Genomic DNA, 21,381 nt, shown 5'->3' with positions numbered 1-21,381 from the left:
GTCGGAATTTGAACCCAGAACTCCCATGGTGTGTTTTTTTTACTCTGACACTCTTAACTGCTACACCCACCACAGTGGCTCTGTAATATATGAGCAGGGGGTTGGTTATGGGGCCGGCAGCTGTTGTGGGCATTGCTGCAGACTGTCTCTGCAGTTGCCCTATTTGAGGGTGCTTGGGGACTGCTTTCATGAAGGGAACAGGTATTGCGTGGATTGCTTTTCAATACTTTTGGCCTTTAAAGTCGCTCTGGCAACCCTTGCCCCCAATCTGGAATGGTGGTGGACGATACCTTATGGGCACAGGTGGGGTTCAGGTGGGGATGCCCAGAGGCATCTGTGAAGTCTGCGTTCGTATTGTGTGGTCGCCTTAAAGGGCAGCAAGAGACCTGCCTGTCCCTTTAAATTCCCCCCCTTGTGTGTGTGTGTGTATGTGTGTGTCTTTTTCTGTTCCATTGCTTCTCATCATTGGGAAGAGCATCTTTGCAGTCAGGCAAAGACCGCGTGGCTCGTTCAGGGAAGGGAAGAGGGGCAGAGCAGACAGGAGGCGGGGAGGGAGTTTTGTTGGGGGGGCTAACGCAGAGGTTTTTCTCCCTCTGCTGGGTCTCCCCACCCCCCACTCCCCCCCACTTGGTGGAAGCCGCATCGAGAGCAGCAGAGATGTCTTCCGAGAAAGCAGGTAAAAGAGAATGAGGATGGTTATGAATGATGCTGCTGCGGTTGTGTCTGTGTAGGTGGGCGAAAGGTTAGAGCTTGGCTTGTCTCTGTGTAGGGGGGGGATTATTAGATCAGCGTGTTGGAGAATGAATGGGGTGCGGGGGAAGGCAGAGATGCAGGACTGGGGGAAGATCGTGTGAATCCGGGTGTGTGCAGTGTGAAGAAAAGAGTGTGCATTGGTGAGAGGCTGTGGGAAAGGAGGCCATGCTTATGCTGTGCATTATATGTGTGTGCATTATATGCCTAAAGTTAAATGTGTCTGTGTCTGAGAGAGAGGACACATTGATGATATACTCTAATACTGCTCTGGGATTGGGGTGGTGGTGGGGAGGAATACATTATATGCATTGGTGTACAAGGGGAGTCCAGTTTGTGCATGTTGGGGGCATTTGGCACATATGTGCATATATGTCGCTACTGGATTGGCAGAATTGTATTTGTGGAATGGCGTGAGGGATTAATGTGTTCTACGGGAACCTAAGAGCTGTGAAGTCAGGTATATATGAGAAAGGGCTTGATAACGGGGCATGCAACGACGAGAGGATCTGGGTTGTGTTTTGAGCACAAATAATTAAGGAGCCTTGCATGTGTGTAAGTGACATAACTCGATGTCTCCACAGAGGTCACTGAGACAAGCCACATGCATGTGGGTGATGGTGTGCATGTCACCATGGGGGTGAGAGGCTGTGGCGTTTTGTGTAGCAGAGGCAGTGTGTTGTGGGCAAATGTGCGCGCATCAGATTTGTGATGTCATCCATTAAGAGTTTGTGCTTTGGTGTGTGTGTGTGTGTGTGTGTGTGTGATACAGAGTGTGAAACTGTTTTAGGGGATCCGATAGGTAACAGAACTGAGGACTAATGTTGCAGATAATGATGAGATGACATAATTAATACGGCGACAATGTCTGATTGAATCGGTGCTTGGGAGAGACCGTGCGTCTGGGTATTAAGTGTGGGAGAGGTGGAACATAATGTCATTTGGATGGGAAGCTAATGGCATTTGTATGTGTGCTGGGGGAGAACCGAACCAGAGTGCCGTGTGAGACTGTGTGTCAGCAGATCGAATGGCGTGGTCTCTGTGTGTGTTGTGTTGGACTGTAATTTGAACAAGAGGGATACGGTTTTGTGTCCTGGTATATGTGTAGTCTTGCTTCAGGGTTGAGGATTTTGTAGTGAATTCAGCATACGTTTAAAGAGGGGTTGGTATGAACATCTGTTCGCAGTATTTAGAGTCTCTTAATTCTGCCTTCCATCGTCTCTGTGTGGGGATTAGAAAGGAAGTGAGAGCATGGGGCTGGTTAAATGGCAAAACTTGACCCTGTGTGCATTCTTGGATCAAGCAGTTTATAATGAGATTTTGTCAAAGGTGGACTTCAAAAATGTGTTTGAACTCCATTCACTTGAATGTCTCCATTGCCATCTTTTTAAAAACACACTGTGCTGTCCTTTGACTTTCCAGGGGGCCAGAGACCCCCCTTTCTCAGTGTACACGGATCACACAGTCACAGCTAGGGTTGCCAACCTCCAGGTGAGGCCTCGAGTTCTCCCAGAATTACACCCGATCTCCCATACAGTAGAGATCAGATCCCCTGGAGGAAATGTCTGCTTTGGAGGGTGGATTCTACAGCTTTATACCCCACTGAGGCACCCTCCCCAAGCCCCGCCCTCAAATCTCTAGGAATTTCATAACCCCGAGCTGGCATAACTTCCAAAACACATTTTTCTATCACACCCATTGCATTCCATCCTGTCATACACTCTCCCCCAACAATTCTGGTCTTTATTCAGTCAACATCCCACCAGCTTCAGCATATGTACACCATACACACCCACCCTCTTGCCTACAGTGCAACACTTTCCCAAGGAAGTTCTCAGGCGACAGGCATAGCATGCTAAGAATGGCTATCTCCTATGGTTTCGTTCCTAGCGTACTGTGGCTAATGGTCAGCGATAAACACATCCTCCGTGAAGATACCCATTAATTTCTTAAGCTACTGGCCATCCCTACATCTTTTGATGATTAATTCCACAAATTAATTATGTGCTGCAAGGATAAACACTTGCTTTGGTCTGCCATGAGAGCGTTACCAGTCATCTTCATTGAGTGTCTCTATGAAAGGTCTCCTTATCTGTTTTGATTTTGCCATTCCATTTGGAATAGTTGCAAACTTCTAGCATATCTCCCTCCAGTCATCTTTCATTTCCTCTCTCACTTTTTTTAAACTAAAAGCTTAAACTATTTCATTTTCGGGGGTTACCGCGTTATGTATTCCCAGCAATGTATTAAGAGTTTGAAAATGTTACAAAAAACATTGCTTTAAAAGGGTTTTTGGATGCAACGGCTAATAAATGGTCGGAAGACGTCTTCACAGCTAAAGGGGCCAAACAAAGTGCGAACAGTATTTTTTATAACGTTTTCAAACTCTCAATACATCGCTGGGAATGCACAGAAAGTGTGAACAGTATTTTTTATCACATTTTCAAACTCTTAATACATCGCTGGAATACATCATGCGGTAACCCTATTAGTTCTAGGGAAGGTGCTCTCACGATTTAGTTTAAAAAGAAGGAAATAACACAAGAAATCCAGAAGCACCTTAAAGACGTAACAAAAGTTATTCCAGCATGAGCTTTCATGAGGCAGAGCTTACTTCTTCAGTCTGACTCATGAAAGCTAATTCTAGAATAAATCTTGTTAGTTTTTTAGGTGCCACTGGATTTCTGTTTTGTTTTACAACAACAGCTCTATCATGAACATAATAAGAACCCTTCTCGATGAGACCAGAGGTCCATCTAGCCCAGTGTCCTGTTTTATGCAGTGGCTAACCAGTTGTCCAGGAGAGCAAACAGGACACATAGGTCGAGGCCTTCCCCTTGGCTACCCCCTGGAATTATTTCAAAGAAGGGGAATCAGATGTTGAGAGCCATGTGGTAAACACTATGAAAATTCACTGCATGTTACTCTGAGGGCACATACAATGGTCTGTGGCTTCCAACCAGACTCCCCTCCTACATTTGTGGGGGTTAACCATGTATTTGAGATACTATAGATTCATTACTATATGACCCAAGAAGGCGGGACCAGAACCAATGGGGTGAAATTAAATCAAAAAAGTTTCCGTCTAGACATTAGGAAGAATTTTCTAACAGTTAGAGCGGTTCCTCAGTGGAACAGGCTTCCTTGGGAGGTGGTAAGCTCTCCTTCCATGGACGTTTTTAAGAAGAGGTTCGATGGCCATCTGTCAGCAACGCTGATTCTGTGACCTTAGGCAGATGATGAGAGGGAGGGCATCTTGGCCATCTTCTGGTCACTAGGGGTGTGTTGGGGGGGAGGTAGTTGTGAATTTCCTGCATTATGCAGGGGGTTGGACTTGATGACCCCTGGTGGTCCCTTCCAACTCTATGATTCTATGACTAACCCCTAGGATTGCCAGGTCCCTCTTCCCCACCAGCGGGAGGTTTTTGGGGTGGAGCCTGAGGAGGGCTGGGTTTGGAGAAGAGCAAGACTTCAATGCCATAGAGTCCAATTGCCAAAGCGGCCATTTTCTCCAGGTGAACTGATCTCTGTTGGCTGGAGATCAGTTGTAATAGCAGGAGATATCCAGCTACTACCTGGATGTTGGCAACCCTAATGACTCCCATGTGCAAATGGTTAACTACTGACCAAATGCCTTACATAGGCCTCTTGCTACTTTAAAGCCATGTTCAACCTCACAACATTCCTGTGAAGGATGTTGTCCATTTACAGGATGAGGGAGAGCAAATGGTTGAGACAAATAATGGAATTGGATCTCATCCCACTAGCTTTTCCACTGATGAATGAGGGAGCAGGAACCCCTTTTGGCCCCACAGAGTTGTAAGACTGACATGGACAAAAGCCACACGGGATGGGGGCTACCGTGACATGGGGAACAGAACAGGATCAAGCACAAAAACCTGGTAGGATCCAACCCAACATTTCGAAATCTTGGTTGGAAAGCTGGTAGTGCACTGTCCCAGATTCTAACAACATCCCTCAAAGGTAGTATATAAGCCAGGCATGTAGGGCTGTCATCCTCCAGATACTAGCTGGAGATCTCCTGCTATGACACTTGATCTCCAGCCAATGGAGATCACCTGGAGAAAATGGCCGCTTCGGCAATTGGTAGGGTTGCCAACTGCCAGGTAGTAGCAGGAGATCTCCTGCTAATTTAACTGATCAGCTGATAGAGATCAGATCACCTGGAGAAAAATGGCCACTTTGGCAATTGAACTCTATGGCATTGAAGTCCCTCCCCTCCCCAAATCCCACCCTCTTCAGGCTCCGCCCCCAAAATCTCCCGCCGGTTGAGAAGAGGGACCTGGCAACCCTAACGATTGGACGCTACGGCATTGAAGTCCCTCCCCTCCCCAAACCCTGCCCTCCTCAGGCTCTGCCCCAAAAACCTCCCACCGGTGGCAAAGAGGGACCTGGCGACCCTACAGGCATGCCTCCTTTGCCTTACACAGCCCTCTCAGTCAGTCCTTTATAACCCACATATTGGTTTTTAACATCACAAAACTGCCGTGAATAACAGTTGTCCATTTATAGGCTGGCTGAGGCCGAACGAGTGGCGTGGCCTAGGGCCGGCAAAGTGAATTCAAGCCTGAGGGTTTTTTGAATCCCAGCAGTTTCTCTTCCCGTTGGGTCCGAATGGCACCAAGCCATCAGGTCATGACGGCATGCCTCCTTCTTATCCAGTTATATTTGCCTACCCTCACACCCTGTTCCCCTCCGCTTCCCCAGTCTCCCGGGGTATTTCTTCTTTCCCCCTTTATAAATAGAAGTCAGTCAGGCGCAAGCAGGATGACCTAAAAAACACGAACGGCATTTCGCTCACCCTCTGGAGGGGTGGCCTACTTTGTGGGACGAGGGGTGCGTGTATATGGGGGCTGGATGGTGTGGGTCATGCAGGCGTGCCCTGGCCACATCGTGGTTGACTGCTGCGTGTGGCGAGCAAAAGAGAGACATTATATTCAGACTACACGCAATCCAGATGCCATCAGTTAATACGTGTGTTCTCTTTGGACTGCAGTCCATAGGGTTGCCAGCTCTGGGCTGGGAAATACGGGGAGATTTTGGGAGTGTAGTCTGAGGAGGGCAGGGTTTGGAGAGGGGAGGGACTTCAATGCCATAGCGTTCAATTGCCAAAGCGGCCCTTTTCTCCAGGGGAACTGATCTCTATCGCCTGGAGATCAGTTGAATTAGCAGGAGATCGCCAGCCACCACCTGGAGGTTGCTAACAATGCCAATATATTATAGCTACATATACACTTTACAGTATGTGGTAATGAAACCACCAACAGCACATACATTCAGTACAACAGTGGATGTACAAAATTTCCACAGCTCATTTGAATTCCATCAGGTAAGTATCAAATAAGTCCTTTGAAATAACGATCTTAGTCTTTTCTCAAAACAAATGCTGCAAGATGAACAGTCAAGGCGAATACAATCGTTTCGGAGCACAAAGGCTCAGTTCTTCATCAGTTCTTCAAAAGATGCAATGCATGCAATCCTATATCAACATCCATGATACCAGGTTTCAAAGAGTAACCTTTTCCAGAATAAAGTGCATAATACTTCCACAGAGGGGTAAGATGCTGAGTTCCTTCCACTCCTGGTAAGGACTCAAGTGGCATTGTTAGCAGCATTGCTCCTGTACTGGTTTTTCTCATCCTCCTGATAATAGTACAGAGGTGTCTTTTTTCTCCCTCACCACCTGGAGGTTGGCAACCCTAACAATCCATAAAGTATGTCTCACACCCATGATGTGAGAAGGGTGCCAAAGTTGGGACAAAGGAAGGACTGAATATTGATTAGAATGGGATGAAATGTAACCAAGGGCTTAAAGGCCTCGAAAAGTACTTTATGGGTTGTCTAGGGTTACCAGCTCTGGATTGGGGAATACCTGGAGATTTGGGGGGCAGAGCCTGGGGGCAGGATTTAGACAGGGGAGGGACTTCAGTGCCATAGAGTCCATCTTCCAAACTGGTCATTTTCTCCAGGTGGACTGATCTCTATCAGCTGGAGGTCAGTTGTAATAGTGGGAGATCTCCAGCCACCACCGGGAGGTTGGCAACCCTTGGGCCGTCCCCCATGAGAAAGGAAAAAAATCTACCCAAGTTGCACAGAACCACTGTTTTGAGAGGGGAAATGCTGGACAAAAATATATACCATATAATTACAGGCTATTGAATTCAACACACCTCCAAAGCTTACCCTACAATTAGGCAGAAGCAATTGCCTCCGGAGAGAGTTTGGACCACTGTTTTGAGACAGCAGTGTAGGGACGGGTTACTTTCACTGCCCATGGGGTAGGGATGGAGTGAGGGAATGCCTCACCTACGAAAGTGTTGTGGGGTTGGCTCTCCGGGGCTTTGGGTAATGATTTCGTCTGAGGTGGGTTTCTTATGTAAATAACTGGACATGTATGGAATACGGGATGCCCTTTCTCCCTTTAAGCCGCATCCAGCCTACACCCATCTAGAGTTAAGGCTTCCAGCCTGACCTGAGGCCCAGAATCTCTCCTTTTAGAAATTAAGCGTCTGTTCCTGAGCATACAAGTCCCTAGTGGACTAAGGTGTGTTGTTTTGGGGTTGTCACATCTCAAAAAGGATACTGAAGAGCTAAAAAAAGTGTAGGAAAGAGCAGCCGTTATAGGGATGGGCAGCCTGCCCTATGAGGCAAGGCTAAAGCATGTAGGGCAGTTTAGTTGATACAACCCGTCCATGTATCCAGGTCCCCAGTACTGGGTTTTTGGGGCGGAGCCTGAGGAGGGTGGGGTTTGGAGAGAGGAGGGACTTCAATGCCATAGAGTCCAATTGCCAAAGCGGCCATTTTCTCCAGGTGATCTGATCTCTATCGGCTGGAGATCAGTTGAATTAGCAGGAGATCTCCAGCTACTACCAGGAGGTTGGCAACCCTAATACCACACTGGTCTCCAGCACATTGTGTATGTTACATGCTGTCAAGTCGCTTCTGACTTATGGCAACTCTATGAATTAATCATTTCCAAAACGTCCTATCCTTAACAACCTTCTCAGATCTTGCAAACTGAAGGTCGTGGCTTCCTTTATTGAGTCAATCCATCTCATGTTGGGTCTTCCTCTTTTCCTGCTGCCTTCAACTTCTCCTATCACATGGATTATCATTAACCTGAGAAGGCAGCTCTTGAATCTGCAATTCAAAGAGGCTGGAGAAGGAGAGCAATTTGCCACACTAGCAAAAGGATGAGCCAAAAAACAGGATGTGCTTTCTTTGTGCTGGATTTGGGGGAAGGTGATGAAGCCTGTATAAGAGTGGCGGGCCTGAGTCCCACCCCCTCCTCTTTTTGACCATCGGTGAGGGAGACAAATGCAGGACAACAAGAAGAAGACAAAGGCACCTTGTGCAAGATAAGTAGGGGGTACCTAGGGTTGCCAGCTCCGGGTTGGGAAATACCTGGAGATTTTTTTTGGGGGGGAGCCTGAGGAGGGCTCTGGTTAGACCTCACCTAGAGTATTGTGTTCAGTTTTGGGCACCGCAATTTAAGAAAGATGTAGACAAGCTGGAACGTCCTCTTATGGATTGAGAGCTGGCAGAAAAATAGGAAGCAGAGAGTAGGAATCAATGGTCAGTTCTCACAAAGGCAGGATGTGAGCAGTGGGGTCCCTCAGGGATCTGTGTTGGGACAGGTGCTTTTCAACCTGTTCATCAATGACCTGGAGTTGGGATTAAACAGTGAAGTAGCCAAGTTTGCAGATGACACCAAATTATTTAGGGTGGTTAAATCAAAATCGGACTGTGAAGAGCTCCAAAAGGATCTCTGTGTATTGGAAAAATGGGCATTAAAATGGCAAATGAGATTCAATGTGAGTAAGTGTAAAGTGATGCATATTGGGACAAAAAAATCCCAACTACACATATACACTGATGGGATCTGTGCTGGCAGCGACAGACCAAGAAAGGGATCTTGGGGTGGTAGTGGATAGCTCAATGAAGATGTCAGCCCGGTGTGCGGCTGCTGTAAAAAAGGCAAATTCCATGCTGGCCATAATTAGACAAGGAATAGAGAATAAAACTGCTGATATCATACTGCCCTTGTACAACTCTATGGTGAGACCACACTTGGAATACTGTGTGTACAGTTCTGGTCACCACACCTAAAAAAGGATATTACAGAGCTTGAGAAGGTGCCGAAAAGAGCAACCAAAATGATTCGGGGACTAGAGCAACTGTCCTATGGGGAGCGGTTAAGACGCTTAGGGCTGTTTAGCTTGGAAAGAAGGCAGCTAAGGGGAGACATGATAGAGGTCTATAAAATTATGCCTGGTTTGGAGAGAGTGGATAGGGAGAGGTTTTTCTCCCTCTCCCAAAATACTAACTAGAACATGGGGTCATCTGCTAAAGCTGGAGGGTGAGAGATTCAAAACAGATAAAAGGAAGTATTTTTTCACACAACGCATAGTTAAATTGTGGAACTCCCTGCCCCAGGATGTGGTGATGGCTGCCAGCTTAGAGGGCTTTAAGCGGGGAGTGGACATATTCATGGAGGAGAGGAGTATTAATGGCTGTTAGTTAGAATGGATACTAGTTACGCTGCCTACCTATTCTCTCTAGTATCAGAGGAGCATGCCTATTATTTTGGGTGCGGTGGAGCGCAGGCAGGATAATGTTGCACTCATCTTGTTTGGGGGCTTCCTGGAGGCACCTGGTTGGCCACTGTGTGAACAGACTGCTGGACTTGATGGGCCTTGGTCTGATCCAGCAGGGCCTTTCTTATGTTCTTATGAGATCTCCAGCTAGTATCTGGAGGATGGCAGCCCTACATGCCTGGCTTATATACTACCTTTGAGGGATGTTGTTAGAATATGGGTCAGTGCACTACCACAATGAGCAGGATAAGGTGCAGATAAGCAATATGAAGTCCAACTTAACGACACCCTAGGTTGGTGCGCGTTTCAATATTTCATCAGTATGTTGGTCTTCTTCTTTATGAATTCAATTAATAGCTTCTACGTGGGTTACATACCCAAGTACATGCTGTGGGCAATTTCCCAAGTAGAAGCTATTAATTGTGGTGTTCCCTACCGGGAGATTTCCGGAACCTCCCGCCTTCCGGGAGATGCGTTTGCGGCCGCACAGACTGTGATCTCCGCTTTCGGAAGTCTCCACGGGGCGTTCTTCTCCTTCCCTCGACGCACAGCCTGTTTTGAACTGTCCGTTTCACGCTGTGGAAAGGTGGTCGCTTTGCAACTTTTATGTTGATTGCTTATTTTTGTTTGTAAGGGGAAACGAACTCGATACTGCATTTATTGTGTGAATCAACAGTGTAATTTTTTTGTAAGTATATGTGTGTGTGTGTAAAGTGCCGTCAAGTCGCAGCCGACCTATGGCGACCCCTTTTAGGGTTTTCATGGCAAGAGACTAACAGAGGCGGTTTGCCAGTGCCTTCCTCTGCACAGCAACCCTGGTATTCCTTGGTGGTCTCCCATCCAAATACTAACCAGGGCTGACCCTGCTTAGCTTCTGAGATCTGACGAGATCAGGCTAGCCTGGGCCATCCAGGTCAGGACTCAAGTGTATATAGCATATAAGTAAATGAACACCAATGAATTGAGATATTAAGTATCTTCATTGAGTTGAGCCCACGTCCTAACCTCCATTGGGGAACAAGATAACTATCCTGGATATCTAAGTGCAGTCATGTATTATTGAAGCTTTAATAAGATTGATACTTTTGGGGACTGAGGAAGAATTATTCCCCCTGTTCATCTCTTTCATGATATGCATCAAGAAGACATCTATGAAGAAACCATATTTGGACTTTATTATGACCCTATTTATACAGGACTTATTGCATTGATTGTACATTATATTGTGACATACTGAGATTTGATAGGATTTTTTGCACTGATTGTAGATTGTGACTTGTTGAAATTAGGTAGCTTGCTAATAGAATATTTTTGCACTTTGAATAAGTTTTGTGTCGCTCCTGTACAAATTTTCAAACTGTTCAGTAACAGTACAGTGGTGTCTGCTTTTTCCAACAACCTCCAGGTATTAGCTGGAGATCTCCTGCTATTACAATTGATCTCCAGCCAGCAGAGATCAGTTCACCTGGAGAAAATGGCCGCTTTGGCAATTGGACTCTATGGCATTGAAGTCCTTCCTCTCCCCAAACCCCGCCCTCCTCAGGCTCTGCTCCCAAAACCTCCAGCTGGTGGTGAAGAGGGACCTGGCAACCCTAGCTACAAATACGATATAATGGTAACAGGCTACAGGACTGCATACAGCAAGGGTGTGTCGAACTCAATTGTTACAAGGGCTGGATATGACATAAATGTCACTTAGTTGGGCCAGGCCAGGCCTCGTCAGCCTAGATCGGGACTGGTGGTGTGTGTGGCTAGCTCGGCTGGTTCGCAGACTGGATAAGAGCTCTCAAGGGGCCAGATCCGGCCCGCAGGCCTTATGTTTGACACCCCTGGCATACAGACTCGGGAACAAATGAATAAAAATCTCAGCCATATTGTCACATTGCTTATTCTTGTGATACGCACATACTCATCCTTTGTTTTTTGGTTTCCTCGAGATGCCAACTGCATCTAAGCGGGGCAACGTCCCTACCCTCCCGCCTACTCGGAAACCCTGCGTCAAGACTGTGGCTGCCAAAGATTGCTTTGAAAGCGCATTAGAATGCACCCCTTCCGCAAACCTGTGCCACAAGCCCTTGTTAAACAGCACACAGGCAGACTGTACCAATCCCCAAAGACGCTGAAAACTAAATTATGGAGCTTCTGGAGCGCACATTACCATTTGCGGTTCATGGAAAAGCTAAATGCGCACTGAAGGCCCGATTAAGGTCTCCCGTTTGCTTTCTTGCAATGAATAAGATTAACCTTCTCATTAAAGAAAACCTATGCCACAGAACTCAGGCGCAGAAGTGCCGCTGGGTAAGTGGCATTGTTAGCCAGGAAATAAAACTTAAGCCTGGTATATAAAAAGGCACAAACGGTAGGGGGTGGGGGGGATGGCTTCAGTGAACGCAGGCGGCAAAACGCAGTCTCCTTCCTCGAATCCATACAGCAGAATGATCAGATCATACATAGAGGAAGCCAGGTGAAAGCAGGCAGCAGCTGAGAGCAGCACAAAAGCGGGTTCCTCTTGCTTAACAAAGCAAAAAAAAGGGGGGGTTATTTCAAGCCTGGCACTCACGCCCGGGCACTGCCGCCCACCCTGCTCCCATTCACAACGCCACTGCCTCTCTTACTGTGGGTACCAGAACAACAGGCTGGTGAGCCAGGACGCCAGTTAGGACAGTAACCCCCCAGCCTGGATCCTGTGCCAGGGTTACGAACGTGATGAAAGAAAGATGCTGTTTCGATAATTGAGAGTTGCTGAGTGCCCCGAGTGCCCCGCCCACAGAAGCAGTTGCCCGCTGAGCCTCTGCATTATTCCTTGCTCCATTTTTACCTCCTTCCCTTCAGGCTGTGCTAGCAGAGGATAAATCTGCCATATCTCTGCCTCTGGTGCAGTGAGATGATTGTCACTTCCGAGACACCAGTGCCTATCCATCCGCTGTGGAGGTTCCTTGCTGTGACTCTGCATGAGTTACCATACTTTGCTTCTGTCCTTCCAATCTAGGGCAGACAATTCTGGGTTGGGAGCCTGGGGAAACCAAGATTTGGGCAGGGACTTCAGCCATAGAGTCCACCCTCCAAAGCAGCCATTTCCTCCAGGTAGGATTGCCAGGTCCCTCTTTGCAACCCGCGGGAGGTTTTTGGGGCGGAGCCTGGGGAGGGTGGGATTCGGGGAGGGGAGGGGCTTCAATGCCATAGAGTCCAATTGCCAAAGCGGCCATTTTCTCCAGGTGAACTGATCTCTATGAGCTGGAGATCAGTTGTAATAGCAGGAGATCTCCAGTATAGGGTTGCCAGTAGGGTTGCCAACTGCCAGGTAGTAGCAGGAGATCTGCCCGGTTCCTCTTCGCCACCAGCGGAAGATTTGGGGGGCAGATCCTGAGGAGGGCGGGGTTTGAGGAGGGGAAGGACTTCAATGCCATAGAATCCAATTGCCTTAGCAGCCATTTTCTCTGGGTGAACTGATCTCTGTGAGCTGGAGATCAGTTATAATAGCAGGAGATCTCCAGCTATTACCTGGAGGTTGGCAACCCTATCTCAGTAGCCTGGAAATCACTTTTAATTCTGGGAGATTTTAGGGCCCAACCTGGAGGTCGGCAACTTTATTCCAGTCAGAAGGGATTGTCATGGCAGTGGTTTCAAAACTAAGGTGAGAAAGGATCACTTAAATGTGGGTAATTTTCATTTGCTCGAAAAGTAAACTTTCCCCCACCCCAGGGGTAAGAGTGAAGGTTTCCTTCAGTTTTAGAAAGGAAATGTGCCTCATCTACCAGTAGTATGGGAATCATTGATTTAGGAGGAAGCACTCATCCCACACACACACACCATGCTTTAGAGCTCTCATTTCAGAAGAATGGATATATCTGGCCAACTCACTGGTTCTACACACTGAGTATTTTATTGTTATGGGCCTATAATGCACCAGGATGTGAACCATCCTTCAACAAAGCAAGTCTGTTCCAGCTCAATGACATAAAAAAGTGTGTACTGTCCCCGCCCACACATACTATTTAAGCTGCAACATACTTAGGAATGATGTGGGCCTTGCTAAGCCTTGCCCTATACAATTCTAATGTGGAGTGACAATGTGCCGGGCTGCCAACCTCCAGGGGGCGGCTGGAGTTCCCTTGCTATTACGACTGATCTCCAGCTGATCAGTTCACCTGGAGCAAATGGGCGCTTTCGTAACTGGACTCTGCAGCATTGAAGTTCCTCCCCTCTCCAAACCCCGCCCTCCTCAGGCTCCACCCCCAAAATCCCCAGGTATTTCCCAACCTGGATCTGGCAACCCTAATAATGGGGTCACCGCTGCCTGCCACTTCTGCTATCAAGTGTTCTCTGTTTTCAAATAATCACAGAGAAGTAGGGTTACTGATCTCCAGGTGAGACCTGGAGTCGTCCCAGATTTACAACTGATCTCCAGACTACAGAGATCAATTCCTCTTCACGGAATGGCACCTTTAGGGGGTGAACTGCATGGTATTCCACAAAGTCTAAGAGAAACAGAAGACCCTAAAGCAAGTTCATTTCCCTGCTGAGCTCTGTTCCTCTACCAAACTCTATTCTCCCCAGGCACTGCCCCCAAATCTCCATGAATTCTCCAGACCAGAGTTTTCCACCTACCCCGTGGAGTTGATCATAAAATCGAAGAGGGCAGAAGCATGTGTGTTGACCTGAGCCCTTTGGGGGAGAGGGTAGGATAATTTTTTTTTAAATGTGGTGGTTTACAACACAATGTAAAAAAAAAAAATTGTAGCCTTCAGACAAAATATGACTACCAACTGCAGGAACAATTATTTCCCAGCCCCCCAAAGTCTCTGAAACAAGACAAACTTATTCTGGGGCTGAAATCTTAGTTCTGAGGAAGTGAAGCAAAACTCTTCTAGGAAGCATTTCATAACCTTGGTATGAAACCTTTGGAGAGAGTGGACAGGGAGAGGTTTTTCTCCCTCTCCCAGAATCCTAGAACACAGGGTCATCTGCTAAAGCTGGAGGGTGAGAGGTTCAAAACAGATAAAAGGAAGTATTTCTTCACACAACGCATAGTTAAATTGTGGAACTCCCTGCCCCAGGATGTGGTGATGGCTGCCAGCTTGGAGGGCTTTAAGAGGGGAGTGGACATATTCATGGAGGAAAGGGGTATTCATGGCTATTAGTTGGAATGGATACTAGTCATGCTGCATACCTGTTCTCTCTAGTATCAGAGGAGCATGCCTATTATTTTGGGTACGGTGGAACTTGGGCAGGATGGTGCTGCAGCACTCGTCCTGTTTGTGGCTTCCTAGAGGCACCTGGTTGGCCACTGTGTGAACAGACTGCTGGACTTGATGGGCCTTGGTCTGATCCAGCAGGGCCAGTGGTTCCCAACCTTTTTTTGACCAGGGACCACTAGGATTTTTTTGTTCGGTGCAGGGACCCCAAGGTTCAAAATAAAAATTCCGAGAATTTGAAAATAAACTTTAATCATAACTGTTAGTTAAACATTAAACTTAGAATAATATTTGAATATATATATATTTATAATAGAGAACTTTTAATTGAAAATATTAATTTATTATGGGTTTATAACTTTGTTTCGCGGACCTTAATTTAGTTCTCGCGGACCCCTGGGGGTCCACGGACCCCTGGTTGGGAACCAGTGAGCAGGGCCTTTCTTATGTTCTTATGTTCTTACCACTATTGAAAAGGCCCTGTCTCTTGCAGCCACTCATTTTATTCCAGGGAAACACAGAGAAGGGTTGTAACAGCATATGATGTCCCCCCCTCCCTCCGGGAGGAAAGCTTTCCTTTTAAAATAGGCATGTGGTAAATAAGAGCCTCTTTGCCTGTTCCAAAACTACTCATTAACCACTAAACCACAGGGCTATGTTGAGATGTTTCTTCTCTGCAATAACCATTCTCTATCAGTTATCAACCCGCTTACTGGAGAGGTCAGACGTTTATTTTTCCCCAGCTATCTTATATCCCAGCCAAAGTTCAGTCGTGTTATCTTTTAAAGTTTTTATTTAAAATCAGTCTAACCACTGTTGAAATGATTAAATTTCAAGAGTGAGGGCTGTTCGATGGTGGAAAGCACTGCCTCGGAGGGTGGTGGAGTCCCCGTCTTTGGAGGTCTTTAAGCAGAGGCTGGGTGGCCATCTGTCGGGAGTGCTTTGATTGTGGGATCCTGCATGGTGGGGGGAGGGTTGGGGTCACTGGGGATGTGGGGGGGAGGTAGTTGTTAATTTCCTGCATTGGGCAAGGGGTTGGACTAGATGACCCTGGTGGTCCCTTCCAACTCTATGATTCTAAATACGAAAGGAACACAAGGATACAAATAATACTTGCGTATGTAAATGAAATCAGAAAGAGAAAGATGAACATATTAACCCTTATCCTATGTCTTTTAAGATTAAATGATCAAATACAATTTCCGAGATTCTCTCCTATGCACTTTCTGAAAGATTAGAGTCTCGTGCAACCCACATCTGCGAGATTCAGGGCTGTTTGGGGCGTGACTGTCTTATATAGGTTACCTGGAACTCACACGATTCTATCAAAACCATTTAGTTCATCTCCTCCAAAAATATGTAAGCATGTCCGAGCTTAGAATTAACTTCCCCATAGAAATGTTGCAAACCAGTGATCTGCTCTTTCCTCACATTGCAAGATTTATTTCTGGGCCAGCATCCAATGATTCACAATTATCTTCCTAAAGGATAATTGTTTGCTGAAATGGTAAAAATACATTCTCTGGCCTGCTTTGTTCAACCACTGACAATCAGGGTCTGTAATAGGGTATCTGAAAATGATTGCAGCATTTGTTTCTCAAGGACCTCCTTCCACAGTAGGAGGCCCCAACTTTGTTGAGCCTGTGCCACTTGCCGTGGGCATTTTTGGAATTTTTATAACAGGCCATGGGCGGCACAATAAAATGCCTGCCATGGGGGTGGGGGGAGGTAGAAAGTATCACAAAGTGTTGGGCAGTTCCATAAAATGGACAATTCCAAACCATTCGTCCTCCTAGGACTAGGGTTGCCAGCTCTGGGTTGGGAATTACCGGGAGATTTTGGAGGAGGAGCTTGAGGAGGGTGGGACTTCAATGCCATAGAGTCCAATGGCCAAAGTAGCCATTTTCTCCAGGGGAACTGGTCTCTATCACCTGGAGATCAGTTGTAATAGCAGAAGATCTCCAGCCACCACCTGTCAACCCTATCCTAGGACAGAGGCAGCTTTTTCTGAATGGGTGCCCCCTCTAGACACAAAGATGGGTCTTCCGAAGCCCCTCCTGCTCCAGTGAGGTAGATGAAAGCCAGAATGGACTCTTTGCAGACAGAGGCAAACCAGCACCAGGAAACACACTGGTAGGTGCTTTGGCACCCGGGATTAGGGTCTCCAGCTCCAGGTTGGGAAATACCTAGAGATTTTGGGGGTGGAGCCTGTGGAGGGCAGGGTTTGGGGGAGAGGACGGACTTCAATGGGGTGTAATTAGGATTGCCAGCTCTGGGTTGGGAAATACCTGGTGATTTGGGGGTGGAGCCTGAGGAGGGCGGGGTTTGGGGAGGGGAAGGACCTCAATGCCATAGAGTCCAATTGCCAAAGTGGCCATTTTCTCCAGGTGAACCGATCTCTATCGGCTGGAGATCAAGTGTCATAGCGGGAGATCTCCAACTGCTGCCTGGAGGTTGGCAACCCTATCAGTCAGGTAGCCCCTGGCTCAGTGATTGCATGATTCTTCCTCAAGGCCATTTACTAGAACCTTCCACGACTGCTATTCATGGCTCTTCTGCTGGCACCTGCAGCAGGGCTCACAACTCTTCCTCATTACTACTATCTGGTGCCAAAGGGATCGGCATATTCCAGGTGGGGCCAGGAAATTTCCCAGAATTACAGCTGATCTCCAGACTGCAAAGATCAGTTCCCCTAAGGAAAGTGTCTGATTATAGGGGTGCCAGCCTCCAGGTGGGACCTGGGAATCCCCCAGAATTACAGCTGATCTCCAGACGACAGAGATCAGTTCCCCTGGAGAAAATGATGCTTTGGAGGGTGGACTTTATGGCATTGTACTGCCTCGAGGTCCCTGTCCTCCCCAGGCTCCACCCCCAAATCTCTAGTTTCTCAGTCTGCACCTGGCAACCCTACCCCCCATCCCCCTCAAATAACCAGGGAGTACCTGGCAACCCTAGATTTGGAGGCTGGACTCTAAGGCATTATACTCTCCTCCATATTAATGGAGGAGAGGGGTATTCATGGCTGTTAGTTAGAATGGATACTAGTCATGCTGCATACCTATTCTCTCTAATATCAGAGAATAGCATGCCTATTATTTTGGGTGCGGTGGAACACAGGCAGGATGGTGCTGCTGCACTCGTCTTGTTAGTGGCTTCCTAGAGGCCCCTGGTTGGCCACTGTGTGAACAGACTGCTGGACTTGATGGGCCTTGGTCTGATCCAGCAGGGCCTTTCTTATGTTCATATGTTCTTATGTTCTTATACCCTGCTGGGTTCACTCCCCAGGTTCCAACCCTAAATCTCCAGGAATTTCTCAACCCGAAGTTGGCAACCCTAATTTGGTGGGCCCAGAAGCAGAGGGGCTTTAATGACTGAGGCTGAACAGTTCTGCTGACTGAAACCAAGAACAGGCTAGCTGAACTGAGATTGTATAACCCTGTAACCATGCAGTGGTGCTGTGACGTTATTGTAGACTCTGGAATTACTGATCTTGTGCGCAGCCCCCTTTAGATAGTAAATTGGATATACTTCCAATGTGAAGATACAATCTGCTGACCATGTGAACTGGCCCCAGATTTCTGCCCCAAGTAAGCTTACCAAACTCCAGGTGAGACCTGACATTCTCTGAGAATCGCAATGGATCTCTAGACTAGAGAGATCATTTCCCCTGAAGGAAAGGGCAGCTTGGAAGGTGAATTCTACGGCATCATATTCCTGCTGAGCTCCCTCCCTTCCACAAACTTCGCCCGCTCCGGGTACCACCCCATGAATTTTCCATTCTGGAGTTGGCAACCTTGTCTGGCCCTGCGGGCACCGCTGTGTGCACGTTGGAGCTAGGGCTGCCAATCTCCAGGCGAGGCCTGGAGTTCTTCTGGAATTACAACTGATCTTCAGACTAGTAGCTTGTAAGCCAATGTACAGACAGGGTGATGAAGGTAATGTGACATTCCAACTCTGCCATAAATCCTTTGATGTTTAGCTGGCATGCATCAAAACTGCAATCCAGCAGGGCCAGAACTTCGGTTGCTATGAGCCCAAACGGAGAAGGAATTATAAATGGGTCTATCCCAGGTGTCTCTGCCTTTGATCCTGTTTTCATCAGTCATTGATGGCAGTCTTGTCTCTTTGAAGTGTACCTTGCCCTTCTCCTGAGGACTTCTGAGCAGCAGGGTTACCAACTCTGGGTTGGGAAATTCCTGGAGATTTTGGGGCTGGGGCTTTCGGAAGGCAGGGTTCAGGGAGGAGAGGGGCCTCGGCGGCTATAACGCCATAGAGTTACCCCTCCAAAGCAGCCGTTTTCTCCAGGGGAACTGATCTCTGGAATTCAGTTGTAGTTCTGGGAGATCTCCAGGCCCTAACTGGAAGTTAACAAAGCAAAATAAGAATCACCCGGTGCTGTACTGAGAATAGCTCAACCAGATCAACAGCACACACAATGTCTTAAGCAAACACAAAGTGTATTTACAGAAATGACAAGAATACAGGAACTAGCTAACTAGCTATCTATATTGCACGTTATTAGATAGCTAGTTAGGTAGTTCCTGTAGTCTTGTCATTTCTGTACATACACTTTGTGTTTGCTTAAGACACTGTGTGTGCTGTTGATTTGGTGGACCTAACTGGAAGTTGGCAACCCTAAGCATCACCCATTCCACCCATCACATTTTCTCCTCCGACAGCCCTTTAAAGTAGATTAGGTTGGGAAATAGTGACTGGGGCAACATTACTCGGTGAGGCTCTTGGCTGAGTGAGGATCCGAACCTTGGTCTCTTCCTTTTTAGCGCAGTACTCGAGTCATTGCACGACGCCATCTCTCTGAGAGGTGTATTAGTTTTTGCAGAAGGCATATGGCTCAGAGTGACGGCCCACGCTTTGGAAGACAGGGTTTAGGTTCAAAGTCATTGACAAAGCAGACAATTTGGCATCCGTTGTGTATTTGACAAAGAGAACAGCAATTATGGAAGTTATTTGACATGTGGTCTTTTCCTTCTTCTGGAACTCTTCATTATTGACTAACACTAATCTTTTGCTGGGTGTCTATACGGGTTTCTCTAACAACCTTTCTCCACTTTTCCTCCCCTCTCTGTCTCTCCTCCCTTCCCCCTCAGGACTCCCGGATTCTGCCCCCCACACCTCTCCCCCGCCGTACAATGCCCCTTCACAGCCCCCTCCCCCACCCCCACAGGATGCCCCCATCCCCGGTTACAGTGACATCTCTGCCACCACCGTGCACTCGGGCACCGCCACGCTGCCCCGACTCGGAGGGGCTGCCACCCTCCCTCGCCCTCCCCCTTCCTCCGCCACCCTCCCACGTCCGCCTCGCCACCATTCGGCCACCCTGCCCCGCCTTCCTCCCGACCCGTACATGCAGGAGACCCAGTTCAACGGCGCACCCCAGGGCTACGTCGTCCAGACGCACCCGCCTGTGGGGACCCTGCCTATCGGTGGGTATATGCACCCGGGGTATCCTGTCCAGCTGCAGCCCTGCACAGCTTATGTACCCGTCTACCCTGTCGGAGCGGTGAGTTTCTGTGGGAATGGGGGTGTTCTCTCAGAGATGGGCATCTTTTTGTGGGTGAGGTTTGTGCAGTCGAAACACCACAATAAGTGATGTGTCTTCTGTGACTTGGAATTCCAGAGCCCGGTCAAAGTTTTATTCTCCTTTTTGTTGCCCCAAAGTAGCGTCTTTCCAATTTTCTCCCACCCTTCCTCCAAGGAGTTCAGACTGGCATCCAGGGTTCCCTCCCCCTGCGTTTTAGTCTCACGACAACCCTGTGGAGTGGGTTAGGCTGAGAAAGTGTGACTGGCCTAAGTCCACCCTGTGAGCTTCATAGCAGAGCAAGTTTTTAACCCAGGTTGCCCTAGTCTATCACTCTAACCACTATACCACACTGGCTTTTGGCAGTTGATGCTCAGAAAACTCTGGATTTCCTGAGAAGAGTATCAGGGATTCCATGTAAAGACCCATAATGGTGGACAAGTCTAGAAAGATAAGCTGAGATTTTCTTTTTGACAAGGGACACTCTTTCTGAAGGGACATTCCCACCCCCCGATAATGTCCCCCCCCATCTCTGCAGCCTACAATGGTACAGTCCAGGATAAGCTTTGCCACTTGATTCCGCTGTAGGGTTGCCAACCTCCAGGTACTAGCTGGAGTTCTCCCGCTATTACAACTGATCTCCAGCCGATAGAGAACAGTTCACCTGGAGAACATGGCCGCTGTGGCAATTGGACTCTATGGCATTGAAGTCTCTACATAAGAACATAACTTAAGAACATAAGAAAGGCCGTGCTGGATCAGACCAAGGCCCATCAAGTCCAGTTCACACAGTGGCCAACTAGGTGCCTCTAGGAAGCCCCCAAACAAGACGACTGCAGCAGCACCATCCTGCCTGTGCTGTGCTGTGCTGGTGCTTCCTGTGATGGTGCTGCTGCACTCGTCTTGTTAGTGGCTTCCTAGAGGCACGTGGTTGGCCACTGTGTGAACAGACTGCTGGACTTGATGGGCCTTGGTCTGATCCAGCAGGGCCTTTCTTATGTTCTTATGTGCTCCACCGCACCCAATATAATAGGCATGCTCCTCTGATACTAGAGAGAATAGGCATGCAGCATGACTAGTATCCATTCTAACTAATAGCCATCAATACCCCTTTCCTCCATGAATATGTCCACTCCCCTCTTAAAGCCCTCCAAGCTGGAAGCCATCACCACATCCTGGGGCAGGGAGTTCCACAATTTAACTATGTGTTGTGTGAAAAAATGCTTCCTTTTATCTGTTTTGAATCTCTCACCCTCCAGCTTTAGCAGATGACCCCGTG

General features: G+C 47.7%; 1 protein-coding gene across 2 annotated transcripts in view; it reads left to right on the top strand.

The window, feature by feature from the left end:
* The first annotated feature begins 625 nt into the window (after positions 1–625).
* Positions 626–21,381, top strand: part of PRRT1 (proline rich transmembrane protein 1) — a 29,800-nt gene continuing 9,044 nt past the window's right edge. For both annotated transcript variants that reach the window (XM_056863743.1, XM_056863736.1), the window contains exons 1-2: positions 626–676; positions 19,672–20,084. In XM_056863743.1, coding sequence (XP_056719721.1) covers positions 658–676; positions 19,672–20,084 — 432 coding nt within the window. In that variant the 5' untranslated portion in view covers positions 626–657. The remainder of the gene's footprint in view (positions 677–19,671; positions 20,085–21,381) is intronic.

The sequence above is a fragment of the Euleptes europaea genome, chromosome 1 (assembly GCF_029931775.1).
Source record: "Euleptes europaea isolate rEulEur1 chromosome 1, rEulEur1.hap1, whole genome shotgun sequence".
Lineage (NCBI taxonomy): Eukaryota > Metazoa > Chordata > Lepidosauria > Squamata > Sphaerodactylidae > Euleptes > Euleptes europaea.
Note: the sequence above shows the minus strand (reverse complement) of the source record. Positions and strands in the feature narration are given on the sequence as shown.